The sequence below is a fragment of the Malus sylvestris genome, chromosome 12, assembly GCF_916048215.2.
Source record: "Malus sylvestris chromosome 12, drMalSylv7.2, whole genome shotgun sequence".
NCBI classification, from domain to species: domain Eukaryota; kingdom Viridiplantae; phylum Streptophyta; class Magnoliopsida; order Rosales; family Rosaceae; genus Malus; species Malus sylvestris.
The window spans coordinates 24,988,824-25,010,210 of NC_062271.1; the positions used below are offsets into that span (position 1 = coordinate 24,988,824).

Consider the following 21,387-nt stretch of genomic DNA (forward strand, 5'->3'; position numbering starts at 1 on the left):
TTTTGAAGTTATTGGCTCTTTCATGTCGAGGATTGCTTTGATCTTTTCAGGGTTAGCTTCAATGCCTCGTTGGCTAATCATGAAGCCTAAGAATTTGCCAGAGCCCACGCCGAAGGCACATTTGTTGGGGTTCAACCTCATTCGATACCTCTTTAGAATGGTGAAAGTTTCAGATAGGTTGGTGATGTGTTGGTCAGCATGTTTGCTCTTGACTAGCATATCATCAACGTAAACTTCCATGCTCCTCCCAATTTGTTCGGCGAACATTGAATTGACCAGTCTCTGATAAGTTGCTCCTGCATTCTTTAGGCCGAAAGGCATGACTTTATAGCAATATAGTCCCCTGTCAGTAGTGAAGGCCGTGTGTTCTTGGTCTGAAGGGTTCATGAGGATTTGGTTGTATCCTGAATAAGCGTCCATAAAGCTCAAGAGCTCACACCCTGCCGTAGAGTCTATAAGCCTGTCAATAAGAGGAAGAGGGAAACTATCTTTCGGACACCCTTTGTTTAGGTCGGTGTAGTCAACACACATCCTCCATAAGACCTTTTGAAGCGAAAGACTTTCTTTGGTCGAATTTTTCCTAACAAGGACCACGTTTGCTACCCATGTCGGGTAATTGACTTCGCGGACAAAGCCTATGCCTTTGAGTTTTTCAACTTCTGCTTTCATTGCCTCGTATCGTTCAGCGTCATAAGATCTTCGCTTCTGTCTCACCGGCTTGATCTTGGGGTCAATACTTAAACGATGACAGATGACATCGGGAGATATGCCTGGCATGTCCTCGTATGACCAGGCGAAGACTTCAGTGTTCTCTTTCAAAAAAGATATCAATGTTAACCGAATGGGTGGTGACAATGTGGTGCCAATATTCACCATGCGGTCTGGATGATCTCTTGAGATAGGTACCTTCTCCAACTCTTCAGCAGGTTGGGCTTGCTGGGTGAAAGAGTCATCTCGAGGATCATCGGGTTGATTGTTGCTATCAGGAAGATCCAAGGTCGCTTCATCTAGGCTGGTCCTTGTGACTTGGTCATGTACAGACAGGGTTTCCTTGGGTCCGGGCAAGTGTTGTTGCTTAACTGAAGTGTTGTAACATGATCGTGCACTAAGCTGATCTCCTCTGATGTAGCCGTTGCCATGGGGGGTTGGAAATTTCATCAACAGCATATGCGTGGATACCATAGCCTTGAGATCATTGATGCCTGTGCGCCCAAATATGACATTGTATGTCGTTGGGCAGTCAACCACTAAGAAGTTAGTGGTAATGGTAGCCGTGCAAGGGCCTGTACCAATAGTAAAGGGTAAATGTATGCTCCCTAAGGGTTGCACGATATCACCGGAGAAGCTTATCAGAGGAGAAATCGAGCGATCGAGCAAGTGTTCAGCTACACTGAGTGCCCTGAAAGCTTCGGCAAACATGATATTGACCGAAGCCCCTGTGTCTACGAGGATTCGTCGAACATCAAAGTTGGCTATGTGAGCCTCCACGATCAATGGGTCGTTATGAGGGTAGATGATGCCTATTTCTTCCTCAGGGTAGAAACATATCGGATCCCAGTTAGGCTTTTGATACTTCCCTCCCCTGATGTCTTCCACGTGAAACACTTGGTGACCAGGCCTCAGACTTCGTTCACTGTTTTTCATGGCCCTATTGGAAGATTCAGATATGGGTGTGCCGCCACTTATGGAATATATGACATTCACCTGGCGTTGGTTACGGTTATCCCTTTGAGGGTGAAGAAGGAATTGATCAATTTTTCCTTCTCGTGCCAAAGCTTCAATACGATCACGGAGGATGATACATTTCTCGCTATCATGGCCGTTATGCTCATGGTAGCAACAAAACATGCCCGCGTTATTCGGGGGCGTGTAATCTGGGTGCCTCGGCTTTGGCTTTGGTATCAGGTGAGCGATGCTGGGGTAAATGGCCGCGCATGTGGCATTCAAGGGCGTGTATGTCTCATACCTTGGGGTAGAGGGTATCTTGACGCGGGTTTGACCCACTACATTGACTGCTTGGGGGCGAGCGTTATTGTGGCGATACCCTTGGTTATCGGGATAGTGTCCCTTACTCTTTTTACTGAAAGGAGAGTGGTGAGGATGGAAATCCTTCCTCTTGCCTTGAAATTGATATGTCTGTTGATTCGGTGAAGCATTATGCAAGGCATGGGGAGGTGCCACTGCTGTTTGGAAAGTCGAGGTCTTCTCATTTAGGTGAGTCTGGCTTCCACCTCCCACTTGTTGATAAAGGATGGTTGTAGGGGGTTTCTCCTGATATGTCTTTGCCTCGGCGGAGGCATGGTTATAAGCATGCGCCATCACCTCAGAGTAAGTCTTCCAAGTATTGGCATTGATCATGTATTTAAAGAAACAATCACGTAGGCCTGCCGTGAAGGCTTTGAGTGCAGTCTTGTCGTCTGCCTCGGCACACTGGGAGTATTCATGGCTGAAGCGGCCAGCATACATACGTAATGACTCGTCTGGCTTCTGGCGGATAGTGTACAAGTCATCTGCAGAGTGCAAGCGATCGGTTTGGAAAATGTGTTGGGAAACAAATAGTTTCCTCAATTCCTCAAATGAGTCTACCGTCTCAGGTGTAAGACGACAATACCAATTTAGAGCTCCACTAGAGAGGGTGGAGGGGAAGAGAAGACATCGCTCTTCGTCGGTGTGCATCTGGTATGCCATGGTGGATTCAAAGAGGTTAAGGTGCTCAATCGGGTCCTCTTTTCCAGTATAAAGTTGCAAGCCAAGCTTTTGTTTTGTCTTTGCTTGAAGGGGGGTGTTGAGGATCCTCCTTGTAAGAGGGCCAGGCCTGGGTTGGTTCCAGTCAGGTATTTCAGCCTGACGTTCAGCCTTCAACTTGTTTACTTCCTCAAGAAGTTGTAGGACAAGGGGGTCCTGAGCGGAGTTATGTGTCACTGGAGCTTTCTTTCGTAAATCTCCATCTCCTCTTGGAATTAGGAAGGTTTGATCAAGGGCATGTGATTTTTCCCTGGACTCGCTGTACTGGCTTCCAGGGTATGTCTGTCGGAACACCTCTGAGTCCCCTGTACCCTCATGTCTCTCTGGGACTTGTTGCCCCTTCCCCAAATTGGTGGCCGGCTTGGGCCGTGGCAGGGGACCGAGTCTCTCAGAAATCCTTAGGTCATTAATCTTTGAGCTTATATGGATGGAATTCTCTCGACGTTGCTTCAGGAAATCCCGACAATCGCGAAAGACGGCTTTCGATCCTTCTGCCCCTTCAGCAAAGAGGTGTCTCCCTCCACTTCTCATGGTTCGGGTCGAAGCAACTGGGTTAAGAGAAGCCTCATGTTGATTATCAAGTCGAGGGGTAATCTGTTCCCTATCAGGGATATCTATGTCGAATGCATGTGACCCTCCATGTTGGAGGGCACCCAGTTGATGGTTGACTTCCACGGGGGCAACAAGCTCGCGTGTCTGAGCTTGCCTAGCTTCGTGGAGTGTCTCGAAGAGCTTCTCATATTGCTCCTGGAGGACCTCATTCCTCATTGCTATCTTGTTGTTCTGAGCTTCCAACTCATCGACTTTAGCTTGAAGAAGAACTCGTTTTCCTTCCTTCTTTCGTTGTTTCGCACTATGTGCAAGGGGGGTGTCATTCTGTGTGCTGTGGCTTCCTTCGCTTCCCATGTTGGAGAGGGATGCCTGATCAAAAGAAAGTGTACGAATGATAGAAACCAGCTTGACACAGCTGAAGAGAGTAGGAATAAGTGTCGTTTCCCACAGACGGCGCCAAATGTTGATGCACAAAATCAGCGAAGACTTTGGTACAACAGAAAGTGTCAGGTTTTGTGACCTTCGCTTGGTTGCTTCGGTCACTAGTGAGGATAAGTACGTAAATGAATAGAGACAGAGAAGCAAACACAGGATGTACGTGGTTCACCCAGATTGGCTACGTCCACGGAGTAGAGGAGTTCTTATTAGTAGTGAAGGGCTTACACAAGTACAAAGGATCAAGCTCTCAATTTAGTGAGTTCTTGTGAATGATTTAACACAAATGGCATTAGGCCATATTGTGGGGGAATGACCCCTATTTATAGAAAAACTTGTAGCTTTGTCACATTGACATGTGTCATGTTATGATTGGTTCTTGATGTCGACACGTGCTGCGCTCTGATTGGCTTCTAATCTTGACACGTGTCGAGTAGTGATTGGCCTCCTGGTCGGAGGGGAACTCTTCTGGGTCCTTGACAGTATAGCGTTGGCCGGTGCTCGGTAGTTTCGGGATTGGTCAAGTATGGTACAAACACTCTTTATTACGTATTATAACTAATAGAAAAGCTCTATACGGTGCGAGATGGAAATGGCAGCTTCCCTTGCTGCAACTTTTGGGTATCTGTGCCAAGTATCATCGATCTCCTCTTCATGCTGAGCTGAATGCGGCTACAAGAGCTGTGGACTTTTTACCTGAACATCAAAATTTTACCTCGAACGTGGTATTGGAAGGGGACTCGGTGTGGCCATTGCAGCTGTGAGTCGGTAAGAGAAAGATAATTCACTATTGGGACCCATAATCAATGACATCAGAGGAGCTTTACATGGTATCAACGGTATTATGCTGCAGTTTGTGCATCGGGAAGCAAACAACGTTGCCCATAGATTGGCTCGTATGGGACTGGGTGCTTCCGTCGAAGTACCCTGGGAAGGAGACCATCCAGATTTGATTTAGAGGCATTATTAGAAGATAATCAATTGTAATGTTTCTCTTACATTTCGTTGAGGATGGTTCCTTGTGTGGGACAATATTTTTTTCTTCGACCGGGTTGAAATCTCATACAAGTTTTTTATTAAGGCCCATCTATGTACCCTATCCTCAACTTGTACATTTTATTTGTCTTAATGAATATCGTACCTTCTTAAAAAGAAAATAGAAAAGCTCTTATGGATGGTCGTGGAGAGATTCAAGTAAGAAGAAGATGTCTTTCGACTTTGTAATCCAGATCAATATCTTAACATTTCTTAATTATATAAACACCTTCAGAATCAACATATACCTCGATAGAAAATAAAATTAAAAAATCACAAAAGATAGCATGTTGCTATGATTTTGCTCAATTATATATCTATATAACTACAAAGCTAGGTTAAGGAAGGCTTGTAGACTTTTAGCTATGGTGTGAGAAAGCTCTGCGTATTTACATCAGGGCCGGCCCTCAGATTTTGGGGGCTCTGTGCAAGACTCCAAGGGAGATCCTTAATAAGTATAGAATTTTGGTTGATATGTTTTATTTTACATTTTAATGTTTATGATTATTTATAGATTGAGTTAAAGAAAAAATTTCGTGCTGTGGTTAGATATCTATTTGCTGTGTAAAAGAAAAAAATTCGGTGTTGTGTTTTTGGGTTCGAAACTCTTTATTTTAACATACCCAATAAAAAGCCCTTAGAGGGTCTAACATTTTGTTGCTATGTTTTCTTTTACATATAATTATGATCACATATAATTGAGATGATGTAAGGAAAAAATAAAATCTTAGTGTGGCGGTACCAATTTACATCCCCTATGTTTTTGGGTTTGAAACACCATGCTTTAAATTAAAAAAAAAGGATATTTTGGATGCGGTCCCTAATCCTTAACATTCTTTGATTAAAATCTTAATAGCATTCAAAGTTTGATCAAGGTCCCTTGACTTTATACACCTCATTATATTACTATTAATATTTATATTTTTACAGTTTTAACATTAATTGATATTTTATGAGATTTATAATCCTATAAATTTAAAATCCCTCATTATAATACTATTAGAAACGGTTACAATAAAAAAATTCAAACATTTTGATTGAATAAAGGGATAAAAACTATGTAAAAATAAGAAATAATAAATGGCAAAAGAATGCATCCATAGTGTTAAAAAAATTGGTACATTTCACATATAACAAAGTGGTACATTAATAAAGAAGAATGGGTACATTAGAAATAAATTAGGGTACAGATAAAAGATTAAAAATTATGAATACAAATGAATTTTTAAAAATATAGGCGCTAAAAGAAATTAATACATGGGTACAAAATAAAACTAAAAAGAAAATACTACAAATTTAAAAAAAATGTTGCAAATTAAAAGTGGGTACAAACTAAAAATATAAATATATAATACAAAGTTTAGGCATAAAACATAAATATACCATATGTAATTTTTCTATCATCAATTAAATATACAATGTCACATGACGGTATACACATGGGTACAAATACAAATAAAACTTTAAAAAATATGGGCACAAAAAGAAACTAATATATGGGTACACCTTAAAAATGAAAAGAAAATTGGTACAAATTAAAAAATATTTGCAAATTAAAAATAGGTACAAATTAAAAATAAAAATATATGATAAAAAATTTAGCTATAAATATAAATATACTAATTGTAACATTTTTAACATTAAAGGAATATATTTAAAAATAAAAATATTTTATTATTCAAATAATTAATGATGTTATTAATACCCAAGGACCTTGATCAAAAATTGAAAATGAATAGGATTTTAATCAATGGAGTAACAAAAATAAGGATGTGAACCTAATTTTCCCTTAAAAAAAATTAAAACATAACTCATTCTTTTAAATACCAAAACAATTAAACTAAAACACAAAAGAAATTAAAATAAAACATTAAATAAACACCATGCTTTTAAATACCCAAAAAATTAAAATAAAACACAAATAAAAAGGCGATGGGTAGAGTCGAACCTAGTTTCATGGACATGGATTATGGATAAGAAGCGGAAGACAATTGGGCTATGAGAAGACTTTGGTATATCATTGCAAATTTAAAAACTTATACTATATCTACATGTAAAATAAAATCGTAATCGGGGGTCCTGTGCGGTGGCACCACTTGCACACCCTCAGGGCCGGCTCTGATTTACATACAAAATGGGTGAGCTATGATGTCAAGACCAACAGTACTATGGTATAGAAATGACCAAAATTCCTATATCTCACAAATAAAAGCAAGCCCATGCTAGCTTATTTTGCCCATTTGGGTTTTCACCATCAAGTGTGAGTAATTAATTCCAAGCTTGTTAATTCATTATGTATAATATATAAAATAAAAGACACGCTCTAAAGTCTCATAAAAATCAGTATGGCAAAGATATTCCATATAATTTCATACAATGTTCAAAACTTCTAATACACTGTTCATCATATTTGACCTGTTGAACCATGTGTCGTTGCTTCTGGTATATTTTTAAGATTTAGTTTAAAATATCAATCAAGTAATACAATACAAACATCACGACAGAGACTTCCCATTTCATCACTTTGATGAAGACCATCACGTTTACTTTCGATCATGCATGCATTCTAAACTTCGATATTAAAATGTGGTCCGACACAGTTGTTATGGACAGCATTCAGAGACTTGATCAGACACAAGGCAATAAGAAAATAAGATCAAATAAAAAAGACAAGTGTAGAATTTGTTAGCTGAAAACTTGACCCAACTTAATAAAAACCTAATATTTTACTATCAGTTTTGTCTTCTGCATTTGTTCCTTCAAATCAATTCTTGAGGATGACCTGAAGCTTTTGGATAGGGAAGGCATTGACCAAGAACATGTACTCTAAAGTTGTTTTCACTTGTTGACTGATTAGATTACTCGTTTCTTTGATTGGATACCAGATATTAGTTTCTTTTGAGCAAACATTATTTCAGGGCATCAAGAAGCATTTTTTTTTTATCTACTTGAGGACAAGTATGAAGATGTATATAATACTCTTCCCCCCAATATTGCCACAATTATCCAATTTGCAGCATGTGGGAATGCGTGTATTGCATATGTGACAAGATACTTAATATATTAACTAACGTGTGAATTAGGAGATAGATTAACAATCTGCATGGATATAGATGTGTTAAAATTCGATTTGATATATTTTTTTTATTCGGTTAACGGATAGGATGATGAAAGTCGACTCTAAACCACAATGACTTAATTAGGTCACGATAATTAACCATGATGAGCATATAATTTCGCAATTACATTGCAATGCTTCATGTGTTGCTGTGTTGTTTCGTAATTATTAATACACGTCTACATCTTGGTGAATTTTCTTAATCTTAATTAGTCCACGAAGAAGATAACGAGAGGGGTTACCAAGACTAATGAACGGTATATCACGTTATTGAGAGATTAATTCATATAATAATGATCTGAATATGAAGATCCCCTTTTTTGTGGCCTCTCCAAAGCAGGAAAAATCCATGACAATCATCAAGAATTATACGTAATACGTAGATCAATAACAAGTGAAAGAAAGAAGAGTATGCTTTACGTGTTCGAATACGGCCAAAGTTATGTTGGTAGAGAGCCTAGAGACCTTCATGCTTCGACATCTTCCACGTAGAGAGCCTAAGAAATATGAAGATCTCTAAAGATATGCTCTTATAAAATACTCAATCAATATTTCTAATGCATGCAACGTATGGAAATAATTTCAGCATATGCACATTTTATCTTCCTGTGTATTGTTGTTTATTTCTGTCTTTCTTGATTTTTCTTTAGTTTATTCAATTCAAATGTCATAAATAAACACAAGTGTACACACTAAGAAAATGATTTGCAGAAATCACCTCCCCAGCTATATTATCTGATATAATCTCATCAAGTGGAGCCTAAGAATTTGGTTAATCCAAATCTACAGTTTCCGTATCAATTGAACTTGTACTATGTTGAATAATAGTTTATAACTCCAATCTTTTGGGCAGATTACAAAATGAATGTAATCCCAGGATCTTTCAAGGTGAAAGATAAGAATCTGGGAAGTTGGAGGAGATTCTAATTAAGACTGCAAACAACATAATAATACACGCAATCTGATTACAAAATCACATTTAACTAATAATTAATCAATTAATTGACACGCATATTACCCTCTCAGCAGAATGTAGATGGTCTGAATTAGTTTAAACAAATGGATTCAAGTTTTTTTTCTGCAGAATAGCATTATGCAGAAACGGCGGGTCATCCTTATCCTAATTATAAAGATTATAGTATTGCAATTTGCATTGATTGCTGTTAATATAAGACAGCATTTGGTAATTGTAAATTTGCACGAGGTTGCGTCCAAAGTCTTTCTTTAATTAAACAAACATTATCTAGCAAATTATGATTAATTATGACCTCCTCCAAATTAGGAGATGTATATGTAGCTATAGCTACCATTTTAATTTCCTCACCTTTTTCTAATGAATAGCTAATTGTGTGTCGACATTATCTCCTTAACATGATATGAAGACAACTAATGGCATGAGTCTACGTGGAAATATCGAGTCCTAATCATCAAGCACCTCTCTCTTAATAAGGAGAAATTTTTCAGTGTACCAAGGACATGATTCGGTACATTAAGTGTCATAATACAATTAGTTGAAAATTTATAAATAAAAAAATCACCAATTGTATTATGATAATGTGTATTGAGCCGTGTTCCTGACACACTGCAAAATCTCTTCTTAAGAAGCTTGTTGTTCATTTCATTTTTAGAGCATGCTTCCTTGCACCCTGAGTTCCCAATCTCAAATCGTTTCCACCAATATGCTTATATAGAATCAGCGTTTCTCCCTTATTGTTTTACAAGAGACAGGCTTTTTCCTGGTCACATTCAACGGATTATGAATATTGCAGGCCTTAAGATTGTCACATCATAATATCATGTATAATTTAATATCATGTATAATTTAATATGGACCCTAAGCTATCCAAAATAACCACCTGAACCAATCGGACGTAGAATTTGTTATAATATAGGATGTTTAATAATGAAGATTACCTACAAGTTGATTGATTGTATGTGCTTGTTTTTTCTATAGGGGAAATATTTGGCGACCGTCAGTTCCTTCTATGACGTAACCAAATACGTAATTTGCTTTATACTTAATCAATCCATGTAATTTTCTTGACGACGGTTAATATAGTTAATTTACAATATCTTTTGTAATGTAGTTACATTTATACATAACATCTTACCTTCATAATGAATATGACGTTTATAACGAAAACTTACCTTGTTACAGTAACAACAATGTCATCATATGTTACTAACTATAACACTACCATTATTATGTAACGTTGCACAATAATCTTTGAGGGTTCTTATTTAATTTTGTTAAAACAAAGGGTAAAAATGCATGTGTCTTAAGAAGGATTGTAAATTTCATCTGTCAATATTAATGAAAAAAATACTCAAACAATCAACCTATAGAAAGAAAGAAAAAAAAAGTACATATCAACATTTTTTTTTTTGAAGATGATCAACTGATGACTTCGTTATGGCAGTCCGTCTTTTCGGAACTAGACAAACTCACAAAGACCAATTGTTAAAGTTAATAGTCAAGTTCAATACTAAAGTTAGGACCAAGAGGTATTCTTTTTCTTCAAAACACTATTTAAGTGTTCTATTTTTTTTTTTTTTTTTTATAGCTATGAAAGTGAGTTTTGATGGAAACCATTTGGGAATTAAATTAATATAGCTCGTTAAGGGTAGAAGAGCTAGGTGTCACTGTATTGAAGTATGATCAGACTCTGTGTCACCAAATTGGAATCATACCCTTGTTCACATTGAGGGCTTTAATACACAATTAAGTCATTAAATAATTTATTAATTAAGGTTATATTTCTTTTCTTATGATGAAAGGTAATTACGTTGAAAAGACAGGAATCATTATCTATCTAATTTTCTTGATTAAAATACAAAGGTACGTGCAGCACATAAGTCACCCCCTCAAGAAGCAGCCAGGAGGGCAAAGAGGATTGACCCGGGAACCTTCTGTGAAATTATGTGTGGCTTGTGTAGAAAGTTGGTGAGAACGATCAGTAATTGTTTATGAAGATAAAATAGTGATTAATAACTCTTAATTAATAATTTTACATTATAATAATCATCTGTTTTTTCTACTATTTTATGCGTAATTTATCATTACATTGTCACCCACCAATATATAATGATGGATTAGGACTTCATTAGCAAATCAAACCCATAGAGAAAAGTCTTCAAACCCTCTTAAAATTATTCATCAGAAAAGAAAAGGATGATGCAATCTGATATGAACTTTCAGACCTTGTGGCCATACCTGAATGTAACAAATTCAGCTTTGGATACAAATGAATACACTGAGCAGATGGGGAGCTCTGAATTTTCTTCGATTTTCATGGCATCGGACGAATTTTCAGAAACTTCTTTTCCATTTTCAACCATGTTTTCTGGTGAATTTGAACAGCTTGCAGATTGTGATAATCTCCTGCAAGTCACATCGATGGCGGTGGAGGAATTTCCGATAGAGTTGGGAGGATTCGAGACAAATTATTTGATCGGTGAGATTGAAAATATGTATGCCTCATGTTTGGAAGGCAGTGAGGGAAGCAATACTCTTCCTTCACAACAATTTTCTGGTGAAGGAAATGATGTGTGGAGTCTAAACTCTTTTGCGACATCTGAGGCATCCTCCATGGATGTGACATCCGTCCAACAATCAATAACCCTGCCGAGAGACGAGATGGAAATCGACAACGAAGTGAGTATTCGCCATCTGCTCAAGGCGTTCGGCGAGGCTATGGAGATGGGGCAGAGGGAGCTGGAGGAGGTGATCATGAGATGCCTTGCGGAGAAAGTAAACCCACTTGGTCAATCTCTTGAGCGCCTTGCATTCTACTTATGTCAAGGAGTTGTTGATAATCAGCAGGGAGACTATTTGAAACAAGAATCCTGCAAGAATTTTGAGGCCGCTTTCAACTTGTTTTACCAAATCTTCCCTTTTGGGAGATTTGCTCACTACGCAGCAAACACCGCAATCCTCGAGGCTGTCCCGGAGGATGTCGAGACGGTTCATGTAGTGGAATTTGATATCGGTGAAGGGGTTCAACTGTCTCAGCTGATTGAGTCTGTGGCAAAGAGAAACAAAACACTTGAAGTGACAGCAATTAAATGGGATGTGGAAGAGAGTGATGAGGCTGCTCCTCCACAGTGGAGATTCAAGGAGACAAAAAGGCAACTCCAACATCATGCAAGGTCTTTCGGGGTAAACTTGAAGGTGGAGGAGATCGCGATCGAGGATTTGGTGAGTGAAATCAAGAAGGCGAACAAGAGAGGTGGAAGGAGAGAATTTCTAGCCTTCAATTCTATGGTAGGGCTTCCTCATATGAGGAGGAGAAGAAGCAGAGGACTTCTCGTGGAATTCTTAAGGCTAGCTAAGGATTTGTTAGCCAATTCGGCAAGAGGTATCATAACTTTCGGTGACGGAGATGCTTGTGTGAAAAGGGGAAATGACTCGAGTTTCAACTCCTCCTTCGACGCTAATGTTGTGCACTACAAAGCCTTGTTAGAGTCTCTTGAATCGAGCCTCCCGATCCATCTAGGAGAGGCCAGGATTGTGATGGAGTTGATGTTTGTTGCACCGTATGTATCTTCTCACGCATGGTTCGAGAAGTGGAACGAAGCAAGAGAAGGTGGAAATCTTCAGCCCTGGTTCGGGCTGGAGGGTAGGATAGTGAGCAGGGAAATGTTAATGGAGGCCAAAGAAATTGTGGGAGCAGATAGCTCGTATGGAGTGAGAGTAGGAGGAGAGAATGGGAATGAGATGACTTTGGAATGGAATTCAACTCCGTTGGTTAGAGTTGAAACCTGGACAGACAGAAGCTAGATAGACATGGATTTTTTTTTTTTTTTTTTTTTAACTCTTTCTTCAAATTTTTGTACAGCAAATGTTTAGACTGCTGGAGGTTACCATAAGACGTTTTTGAACAGATTCATTACGTTTGATGTTAGAAAAAAAAGATCATGTAAGTTGGTGGATTATTTGGTATATAAATTTCACGTTATGACCCTCGCAAAACTTACTACTATAAAAGATTTTTATCAAGACTTACCAAGTTTCAACACCTAAGATGTTAGTGTTACAGTACCTGAATCGATAACTCACTTCCATTTGCTCAACTTTTTCACATGACCTGCGTTGTCGGCTTCGGTCCCACCACAGTTGCTCTCCAAGTGCGCGCACAGTGAACTTGCCTTGACCTCCCAAAAGGGTGTCTTACACGGCGGGCCCTCCCCTTCACGACTGCACCAGCCCTCTCCTACCGGCAGGTCCGACCCGGGAGGGGTCACTTTCCTCCAAAGTCAGGCATGCCAAGTTAATAACTCACCTTTCAAAAGCGATGACATAACCTAAATTTTACCACTCGTGTCTTGTAACGGTACAGAGAAAGCGAATCGAAAAAATTCAACTGAAAACACAGGAAAAATGACATAAAATTGACCATCATGTTCTATATCATTATTGGCAAAATAAACAACCAACATTAGAAAGTATAACCAGATGGACCTGGACCTGAAATCGGCAGGTACATAACGAAGTTCGAACAATCGGTGCTACTCTAAAGTCTAGACATATAATTGAGTACATATAAAACTCTGTTTGCTGCTTGTATTAAACTTAAAAGTCAAATGAGAAGGGGTTCGCATCCTCAAGATTGCATTCCAGTTTTGATTGATAAGATCATCAACCGAAATGCCTACTTGAAGTAAATGGAGATTTGCGGGATATCAATGTCGTTCTCTTCTTCATCTTCGCAAGCCACCACCACATCAAAGTGCTTCCTATTTGGAGGTAGTTCTGCCTTCGCAATACTCGTAGCCAAGTCCACCATGGTCCTGTCCATGCGCTCCTTGTGCTTCGGGAACATGCTGTTAAAGAGCAGGCAACTCCCATAGGAGATGCTGTACGCGCTTAGGCCCTGGTCTTCGAGCCACTTGAGGAGCTGCTTTAAAGTTGGGTTGTCCCTTATAATCCACCTATCCCATACTGTCCACTTCATATCTTGGTGCTTGATGACTTTAGGAGGAACTGGTTCAGCCATGGAGAACAGAGGAAGGGAGAGATTGGCAAAGGTGTTTCGGTAGTCCTCAACCGTGTGCCCTCCATCCAGAACCTTGTACAGCTCCAAGCAGACAAGGCCAGTTGCCAGAGCAGTAGCTGTTGCAATCGCAGGAATGATTCTTCCTGCAATGAATTTGGCTTTCAGCTTGTCGACTTCACCAATGCCATAGTTCCTCGCCCTCATGTTTGCAAATCCAGCTATCAGGTCCATATGATAGTTTGTGTCATCGTCCTGCATCAAAACATATGAAAAGCGCCATATCAGTTGCGGATTCATGATTCTGAGGGAAAATGAGAAAGGAAAAAGAAAGTCGCCTCCTGTAAACTTTGAACTTTCACATACCTTTGGCTCTAATTCAAATGGATACAGTACCATCATATAACAAGCAGTTATCTTAGGATATAGCACTCAGCAACAAATCCCTCCCCAACATCAATAACATTGCTTATAAATATGCTAAACGCACACCTAACGAGTAACGATGTAACAATGTCAAATTGTTACAGTTGTGTTGCTAATTGCTTATAAATATTTAAGTTGATTTCCTTTTTAGGGCAGGGTATAATTAGTTCTGCAAGATTTAACCGTCATGTACTTCAGTACTTCAACAGACCATGCAGAAGACCTAACAAGTTTGGGAGATGCTAGCACCCTTATTCGAAATTTCTTATACAATGCTTATTATCTGCATGTTTCAAAAAAGAACTTTATACTTGCACATGTACTGTGGTTGCCCTCAAAGGTAGCTCCAACATTTTACCATGCATGGACGTCACTCTATCTCAGAAGTCGCAAGTCTGAGATGAATAAATGAATACGATGTCTAGAGATAATTTCTACGTAATGAGAAAAGGCTGAAAAACAAACCTTCTCAAACTGAATCGGGTTCATCTTGAAGCCTGGTGGCAGCCGCTCCTTGCATTTTTCTAACTTCACAACTAACTCATTGATAACTGCAGCATCATCAATCGATGCTGGTAAGACGCTTGTAGATTTTTCATCAGTCTCAATCTTCACATCTTTCTTAGGCTGAAAATCTGGTACTATCACCTTGTTAACAGTATCAGCAAACTTTGTACGAGACTTTACCCAATCAGGAATTGGAATGTTGAATGTCTCTGCTCTTAGTATGGATGCTGCCATTAAAAACTGAAGGTGGCTGAGATCATCAACTGAGAACTGCAGTGGGCGAGGAAAACGCTTGGGGGCAGACCAAAATGGTGTCCCGCTACTGGTTGTAGCATCCTCAGGAAAAGTATACGTTAACTGCTTCACACGGTTGACAAAGTAGTCCTCGAATCTGTTTCCATTAAGAACAATTGATTAGACACAGGAAAGAATATTATGATTAAATGAAAATTAAAAAAAAATTGATAAACAAGAACTGTACTTTAGACGGGCCCAGTTTATGCAATCTTGAAACGTCTCACATCTCTCCTTGTCAAGGCATTCAATGACACTTTCCAAGTTGTTCCTGGCCTGAGCATCACCAGCATTCTTCATTGCAGCAGTGTATTCTTGAGGATTGGTCAGGTAGGCATTTACTTCAGCTGGCACCTTCTCAAGTAGACCCTCAAACTCAGATCGGGCCCATGTCAAGCAGTGGTCAATGTTGTGAGGGAATGAATGGACTGTGCACATGGGTGCTTGCTTTTCAGGTGGGTCCCGCGATGCTCCGTAATTTTCAGTAAGGTGAGGAATGACCATCTGCGTGTTGCACTTGGCACCTAGTGTTCCTGATTCCAAAAGGGGCTTCTGGAAATACAAGCATCTCTGATCGATGTAAAGCCTTGCATTCACATTGTCCAGAGCATTGATTACAACATCCAAATTCTCCCAAAAAGTATCATCAAACACATTTTCAGTATCCGGGCTTGCACGATTCTGCAGTGCTTCAATGTTCAGATGACCATTTATCAACGTAGCAGCAGAGGCAGCTACTGTTGATTTAGCCTGCCCAATGTTCCAATCTCGGAAGAGAAATTGCCTGCTAAGGTTACTCTTCTCAATAACATCATCATCTGTAATTGTCAACTTCCCTTCTTTACCACAAGACACACCCATCAATGCTAAATTCTTCAAAAACTCACATCCTAGTGCACCAGATCCAACAGTGAACACTTTTGCATCCTCCAGCTTTTTCTGGAGCTTGGCTCCGAATACTGAAATTTGTGCATCATATCGGCTGTTCAAAGGCTTCAAATCATTAGGATCCAAGGTCCCTGACGGAAGGGATTCAACTGAATCGAAGTAGAAAAACTGTCCACAAGGCAAGGAAAAACAAGTCTTAAATTATAAGGATACAAACGCAAACCTAGTGGAATAGGTAAAGATTCAAAACCAAAAAGCAGTGTCAATCATTCTTGCAAAGAATATTCAAGTTTGGTTTGAGTAATTACCTGGAAAAGAGGATGGAACTTAGCAGAACAGGCCTTCACAACTTCTTGTCCAACAATACCACCAAACATAGCAGCCATGGGATTTAGCACAGCTCTAGCACCAAATGCAAAATGACGAAGAATCTTGTGGTCAATCTCCTCAAGCTTCCCATCTTCTGAGCTATCATTGATGTTAGTTACCAAAGATATGAATTTTGTAGCATCATCCTCAGATCCAGCAACAGGGAAACGCCCCAACTCTGAGATGAACTTATCTAGTGCCTGAAATGCCAAGTGTAGGAGAGGTGGGCGATCAAACTTGGAGAAGTCAATTAGAAGGAAGTCGCCATGATCCTTGAGTGCTTCTCGCAAAGGCTTAAAGTTCAACACCTTGGGTTGCTTCACCTGTGTGACTATACCCCCTTTCTCATACGCAGCATAATTGGTAGTGTCCTCCTCGATTGTGAATGAGTAGGGTCTTGCATTCTTAACCTTCCTCGGCTTTCCATCATTCAACTCAGTCATTCCATGGACTTCGGTGAACACAACTAAATCCCCATCCTGGAACTCAAGCCTCTCATCATCAACGCATGCTATGAGAGCGGGGTTGTCATTACTAATCGATGCAATTATGCCTGTATGTGGATCCTCACCATCAACATCAAGAACAGTGAACTCAGGGCCAAAGTCACAAAACACACTGCCAAAAAGGCCTCGTACTTCTGATTTTATAAAAGATATGGGAGGCTTATGATTATGGCAGTAGTCATCGAATTCAATTGCTTTCTCCAAGCTAATATCAGTGAAAACTACAGCCTGCAGAAATTGAAATACAAAGCTAAACACAGTTGTCTACTGAATAATTAAAGCATATAAAACATAAAAATACAGAGAAATATAAACACAGCTTCAAAACTTGACAGGAAAATTCACTCGGAATCCAGCTTAATAACAATATCAGTACTTGTTTATCCAAATGCACCTCTTCCCAATATTAAAAGAAAGTCCACCTATTACTGTTTGTTAGTAGATAAAACACAACTCTACAGGAAGAAAACCATTCACACTATGATAAAGGTCGTACCCAGTGCACAAGGCTCCCGCTTTACGCAGGGTCTGGGAGAGGTGAATGTCGGCTAGCCTTACCCCCATTTATGGAGAGGCTACTCCCAAGAAAAAAATAAATAAATAAACTTCACAAGCGACATTGTTAAAAATGAGCAAATAGTCTAATAAGATACACCTTGTGTTTTTAGGCAAGGAGTATATATGATTTTAAGAACATTGATTCACTTGATTTCACCACAATCCTCTAAAATATAAGCTAGCCAAAAAACTGCCATAACACAGGAAAACAGAAACACCATTCTGGCTCCAATAATTGGAAAGGCTTTGAACTTCTAAAGAAACATTGACAGAAAGAGAGAGAATACTCAAACATATTCCTCATGTTCATAAGCAAGCAAAACAAATATGATAATCAAGAACACTGATTTCCCCCGATTATAAAAATGTAAATACGAAACTGGATTTAACCACAGGCCTCTAAATTAAAAGTTAGCAATATCAAGCCATCGTGCAACAAAAGAAGTAACAAAGAGACGAAGGGTCACCTGGAAATCAGAGAGTTTCTCTTTTGTCAATTCAGTTGTTATGGTCGAAATGAGAACGGCGTTGTTTAGTTCTTGTAATTTTTGGACACAGGCAAGGGCCCGATTCTTTCCAACATCATCCTCAGAAAAGAAGAAGTTGCTTGACAAGTCCCACAACTCAACAACTCCATCATCATGTAAGGTCACAGACTTGACACCGGCAAGAACAAGGTTTTTAGCTGCAACAAATATAAATCTCATAAACCACAGAATTACCAATTATTTGTACCACCATAATTTCTATGACAAACGAACTGGGAAGTGATTAGCAAAGTGCTCTCTTCGAGCTCCTTATTATAGGATACAAAAACAGTGAATCATTTCACAGTTTTCTCATGCATGATCGGGTTATGCATGTCTAACCTAAAAATGGAAAACACAATTCCATAAATAAAGAAATGACATTTATGTCTTTCCCCTTATTATTCTCAGTTATTATAAGAACAATTAAATTCCCAATAGCTATAAAACATCTCCATATCATCCAAAAGAACAACGTTTTTCACATACCAATCTCAGCGCCGAGGCCCTGCATTCCAGAGACGAGAATGTTGGAGGCAAAGAGCCGGCGCATGGTCTCCCTTCCATAAACCGCCAGCTGCCGACTGTGGAGATCTTCATCGATATCGTTCGAGCTCCCGTTGCCCAATGCCATGATCGGCAATTCGTCGACGCTGCTACTGTTGTTGCTGTTGTTGTTAAAAGTGGTGGTGTTATTGTTTTCGTTGCTCTTAGAACCGTCCGTATCCGCAGCTCCGCGAAGCTTCTTGATCGGAGATTCCGTGGCTTCGTTTACTACAACCTCTCCGCCCACTGCTTCTCTCTTTCTAGGAAGCATATAGTGCGATGAACTGCCGAAACACCAAAATCTCATTTTTATCAGTAATCAGTCTCAAATTCCAAACTCTAAAACCAAACCCTAACACAATCTCCGATTAATTACACAATAAATATTATTATATCATTTTAAACGAAAACTAAACCCTAAAACCACAAGATCGATTCAAACGCCGCCGGATTTCAGCTGATTGAATTTATTTCACCGAACAAAAAAAAAAGCACCAGAACAAAATCAAAATTTTCCTTCGTATACTTTTCTCGAGACAAACGGAAAGTAAAAAAGCTAAACAGTGATCTACAATCAATCGATTCACAAACTGAATACATAGATCGATTCGATGCGATAAAGCGAAAAGAAAAGCATGCGGGTGAAGCAAAGAAGATACCGAGACGAACTGTGGCGAAGAAGCGACGGTGACAATTGGAGAGAGAGAGAGAGAGAGAGAGAGGAAGCGTCGATTGCAGGTTTTCGTTAGGGTTTCTTGTTGCTTCAGCTGCAGAGAGATGCGATGGTCCTGAGGTCGCGGTTCATCTCTCTTTGTAGAGAGACAGAGACAGAGAGTGAAACAGGTGGGCCGAGAAAGGTGGACTTGGATTGGGGTAAAGGGAAATGATGTCCTTCCGGGTCTGTTTGGGCGCGGGGTTTAGTGTAATCTCATCAGGGATAGTGCTCGGATAATGTCGTACTGTCGTTTTTTTTTTCTTGTTAACAAACAGATAAATGTATTTGAAATTGTCGGTGTTGGAATTCAATTGAACCGACTGAAGCGATTTTGCGTTTACCAATTTGTTTTTGCTTCGTCATTGTTTCTTGGTAATCACGGATAAATATTTATGTTTAATACTTGAAGATATATTGTTGAATTCAACAACTTTGTGAAGGGATTAAGCAAATCTGATTTTATATTTAACGACAAATCAAACTTATTTCTATGCTTTTGAGGTTTTGGAATTCAAAAATTTAGAATATTACGAAGTAACTTAAATTTTGACTAGTTAAAAGAATTTTATGAGATTGATACGACACGATTTCACATAACACGTTAACTTAATAAGAAACTGACGATAAGCTTCAATTTTGTGTGGTGCTAATGGTCATTGCACAACTTCGGTAAGTCTACTCGAATTATGCAACACATAATGATATGGTGCATCTCTAAATGTTTATTATTCACTCACAAATTAATCAAAATATAGTTTTTAGTTTGTAGCCGTCACGGTATTCTTCATTATAAATAATATTCAATTTGATACAGAGCAAATACTTTGAAATTTAACCTGTTTATGTTCGGTATCAGTTGTCTATCAGCATTGTTCGTTTTGCACATGTTTTTTGTTTTTTTCATTTTGTGTCGGACTGTGCTTGTCGTTGATTTTTTTCTTAAATGGAGTCGCACTGAAGTAGTCGCGCCGACGACTGTTTGGAAACATACTGAACCCGCACCACTATCTGATTGAACCCGCATGGCGTCACGACCTCAATCTGCAGCCGCACCTGGATCCATCTCCGCCGCACCGCACTTGACTTCTGCAACCATTAAACCACGATCCGCTGCTGCACACCCCGCCTGTAATTCCTTCTGCACCAGAGACGACATCCATCGAACCCACCACACCGCATCACACCTGTCTTGTCCTTTGCGATCTGACTTGCTGAATCACCACGGACCCGCCACCATCCTCTGAATCGGAACTCGTTGGCACCACCACCGCTGCATCTTGTTGGCGAAAGACGAGATGACCCATTTGAACTTGCACGACCTGTTTGAAACCACACCCGCACCCTCTTGTCTGACTTGCCCCCACCAATGAAAAAGGAACAAGGAACAAAGATACGAAAAAAGGACGCAGATAAAATGAAAAAGAAAATAAAAAGAAAGGAAAATAAAATAACTCGACTGTTTTAGGCCCACACAGGCAAGGACAAAAAGGAACAAAATTTTATTCTAACAACAATTTACAAACCAAAGGCCCGTATATACACAAACAAAACAAACAGGGGCCACCCAAGCTAACATAAAAGAACTCAAACGAGGGCCCAAAGCTAGATGCAGAACAAAAGAAACTTCTAAATACCTTCTACCACCACCGTTGTGTACATGGTGAAAAATTGGACCGTTTGTTTGTTTGGTATTACAGTTGGGATATGGAAAATGAAAATCTTGTCCTTTTAGTGACGGGATCCATACTCCCAACATCTGTCTGCTAAAAATGGGATATGTCTACATTAGGGTCTGTCCATTTTCTATATGGATCTATATCTATTTGCCATCTGTCTGAATCTGCCTGTCTGATTGTGTAGCAGAGCCTACCTGTATGTCCGCGTAGTAAAGCTTGCCTGTATGTTCGACTAACGAAGCCTGCATCCACATCTGTTTGTTGGCAAACTCATGTTGTTTACCACTATGAATTTGAAGGTAGTGTTGGAAAATATTAATGTTTCGAGTTATTTGATTGTTTGTGCTTTAGGGCCAGTCAATTACAGTTAGGTTTTCGTTTAGAGATTTGGGTATAATCTATTCACTAGTGAACAAGTCAATCATGATGTAGTCCTTAATTTGTAGCCATCTCACCATTCTTCATTATAAATAATATTCATAGTTTTGTAGTAATCT

General features: G+C 39.3%; 2 protein-coding genes across 2 annotated transcripts; one reads left to right on the forward strand and one right to left on the reverse strand.

Annotated features, from left to right (window-relative positions):
• Positions 1–11,147: 11,147 nt before the first annotated feature.
• On the forward strand, positions 11,148–12,665 carry LOC126592295 (protein NODULATION SIGNALING PATHWAY 2-like). Its single transcript, XM_050258002.1, has one exon. The coding sequence runs from the start codon at positions 11,148–11,150 to the stop codon at positions 12,663–12,665; it is 1,518 nt and encodes a 505-aa protein (XP_050113959.1).
• Positions 12,666–13,266: 601 nt separating this feature from the next.
• Positions 13,267–19,357, reverse strand: LOC126593116 (ubiquitin-activating enzyme E1 1-like). The gene is made up of 7 exons (XM_050259001.1): positions 19,159–19,357; positions 18,443–18,783; positions 17,894–18,111; positions 16,302–17,096; positions 15,293–16,161; positions 14,770–15,202; positions 13,267–14,133 (listed from the first exon to the last, which is right to left on the reverse strand). Exons 2-7 carry the CDS (start codon positions 18,768–18,770, stop codon positions 13,537–13,539), a joined length of 3,240 nt encoding a protein of 1,079 aa, XP_050114958.1. The 5' UTR covers positions 18,771–18,783; positions 19,159–19,357; the 3' UTR covers positions 13,267–13,536.
• Positions 19,358–21,387: the final 2,030 nt, after the last annotated feature.

Bases quoted from the DNA above. Each gene is read 5' to 3' on its own strand.
- LOC126592295 (XM_050258002.1), top strand. From the start codon at position 11,148: ATGGGGAGCTCTGAATTTTCTTCGATTTTCATGGCATCGGACGAATTT.
- LOC126593116 (XM_050259001.1), bottom strand. From the start codon at position 18,770: ATGCTTCCTAGAAAGAGAGAAGCAGTGGGCGGAGAGGTTGTAGTAAAC. The intron at 17,097-17,893 runs GTGACCCTTCGT...CAATTTCTGCAG, and splicing joins AGAAACTCTCTGATTTCCAG to GCTGTAGTTTTCACTGATAT. The intron at 15,203-15,292 runs GTACAGTTCTTG...TAATGGAAACAG, and splicing joins ATAAACTGGGCCCGTCTAAA to ATTCGAGGACTACTTTGTCA.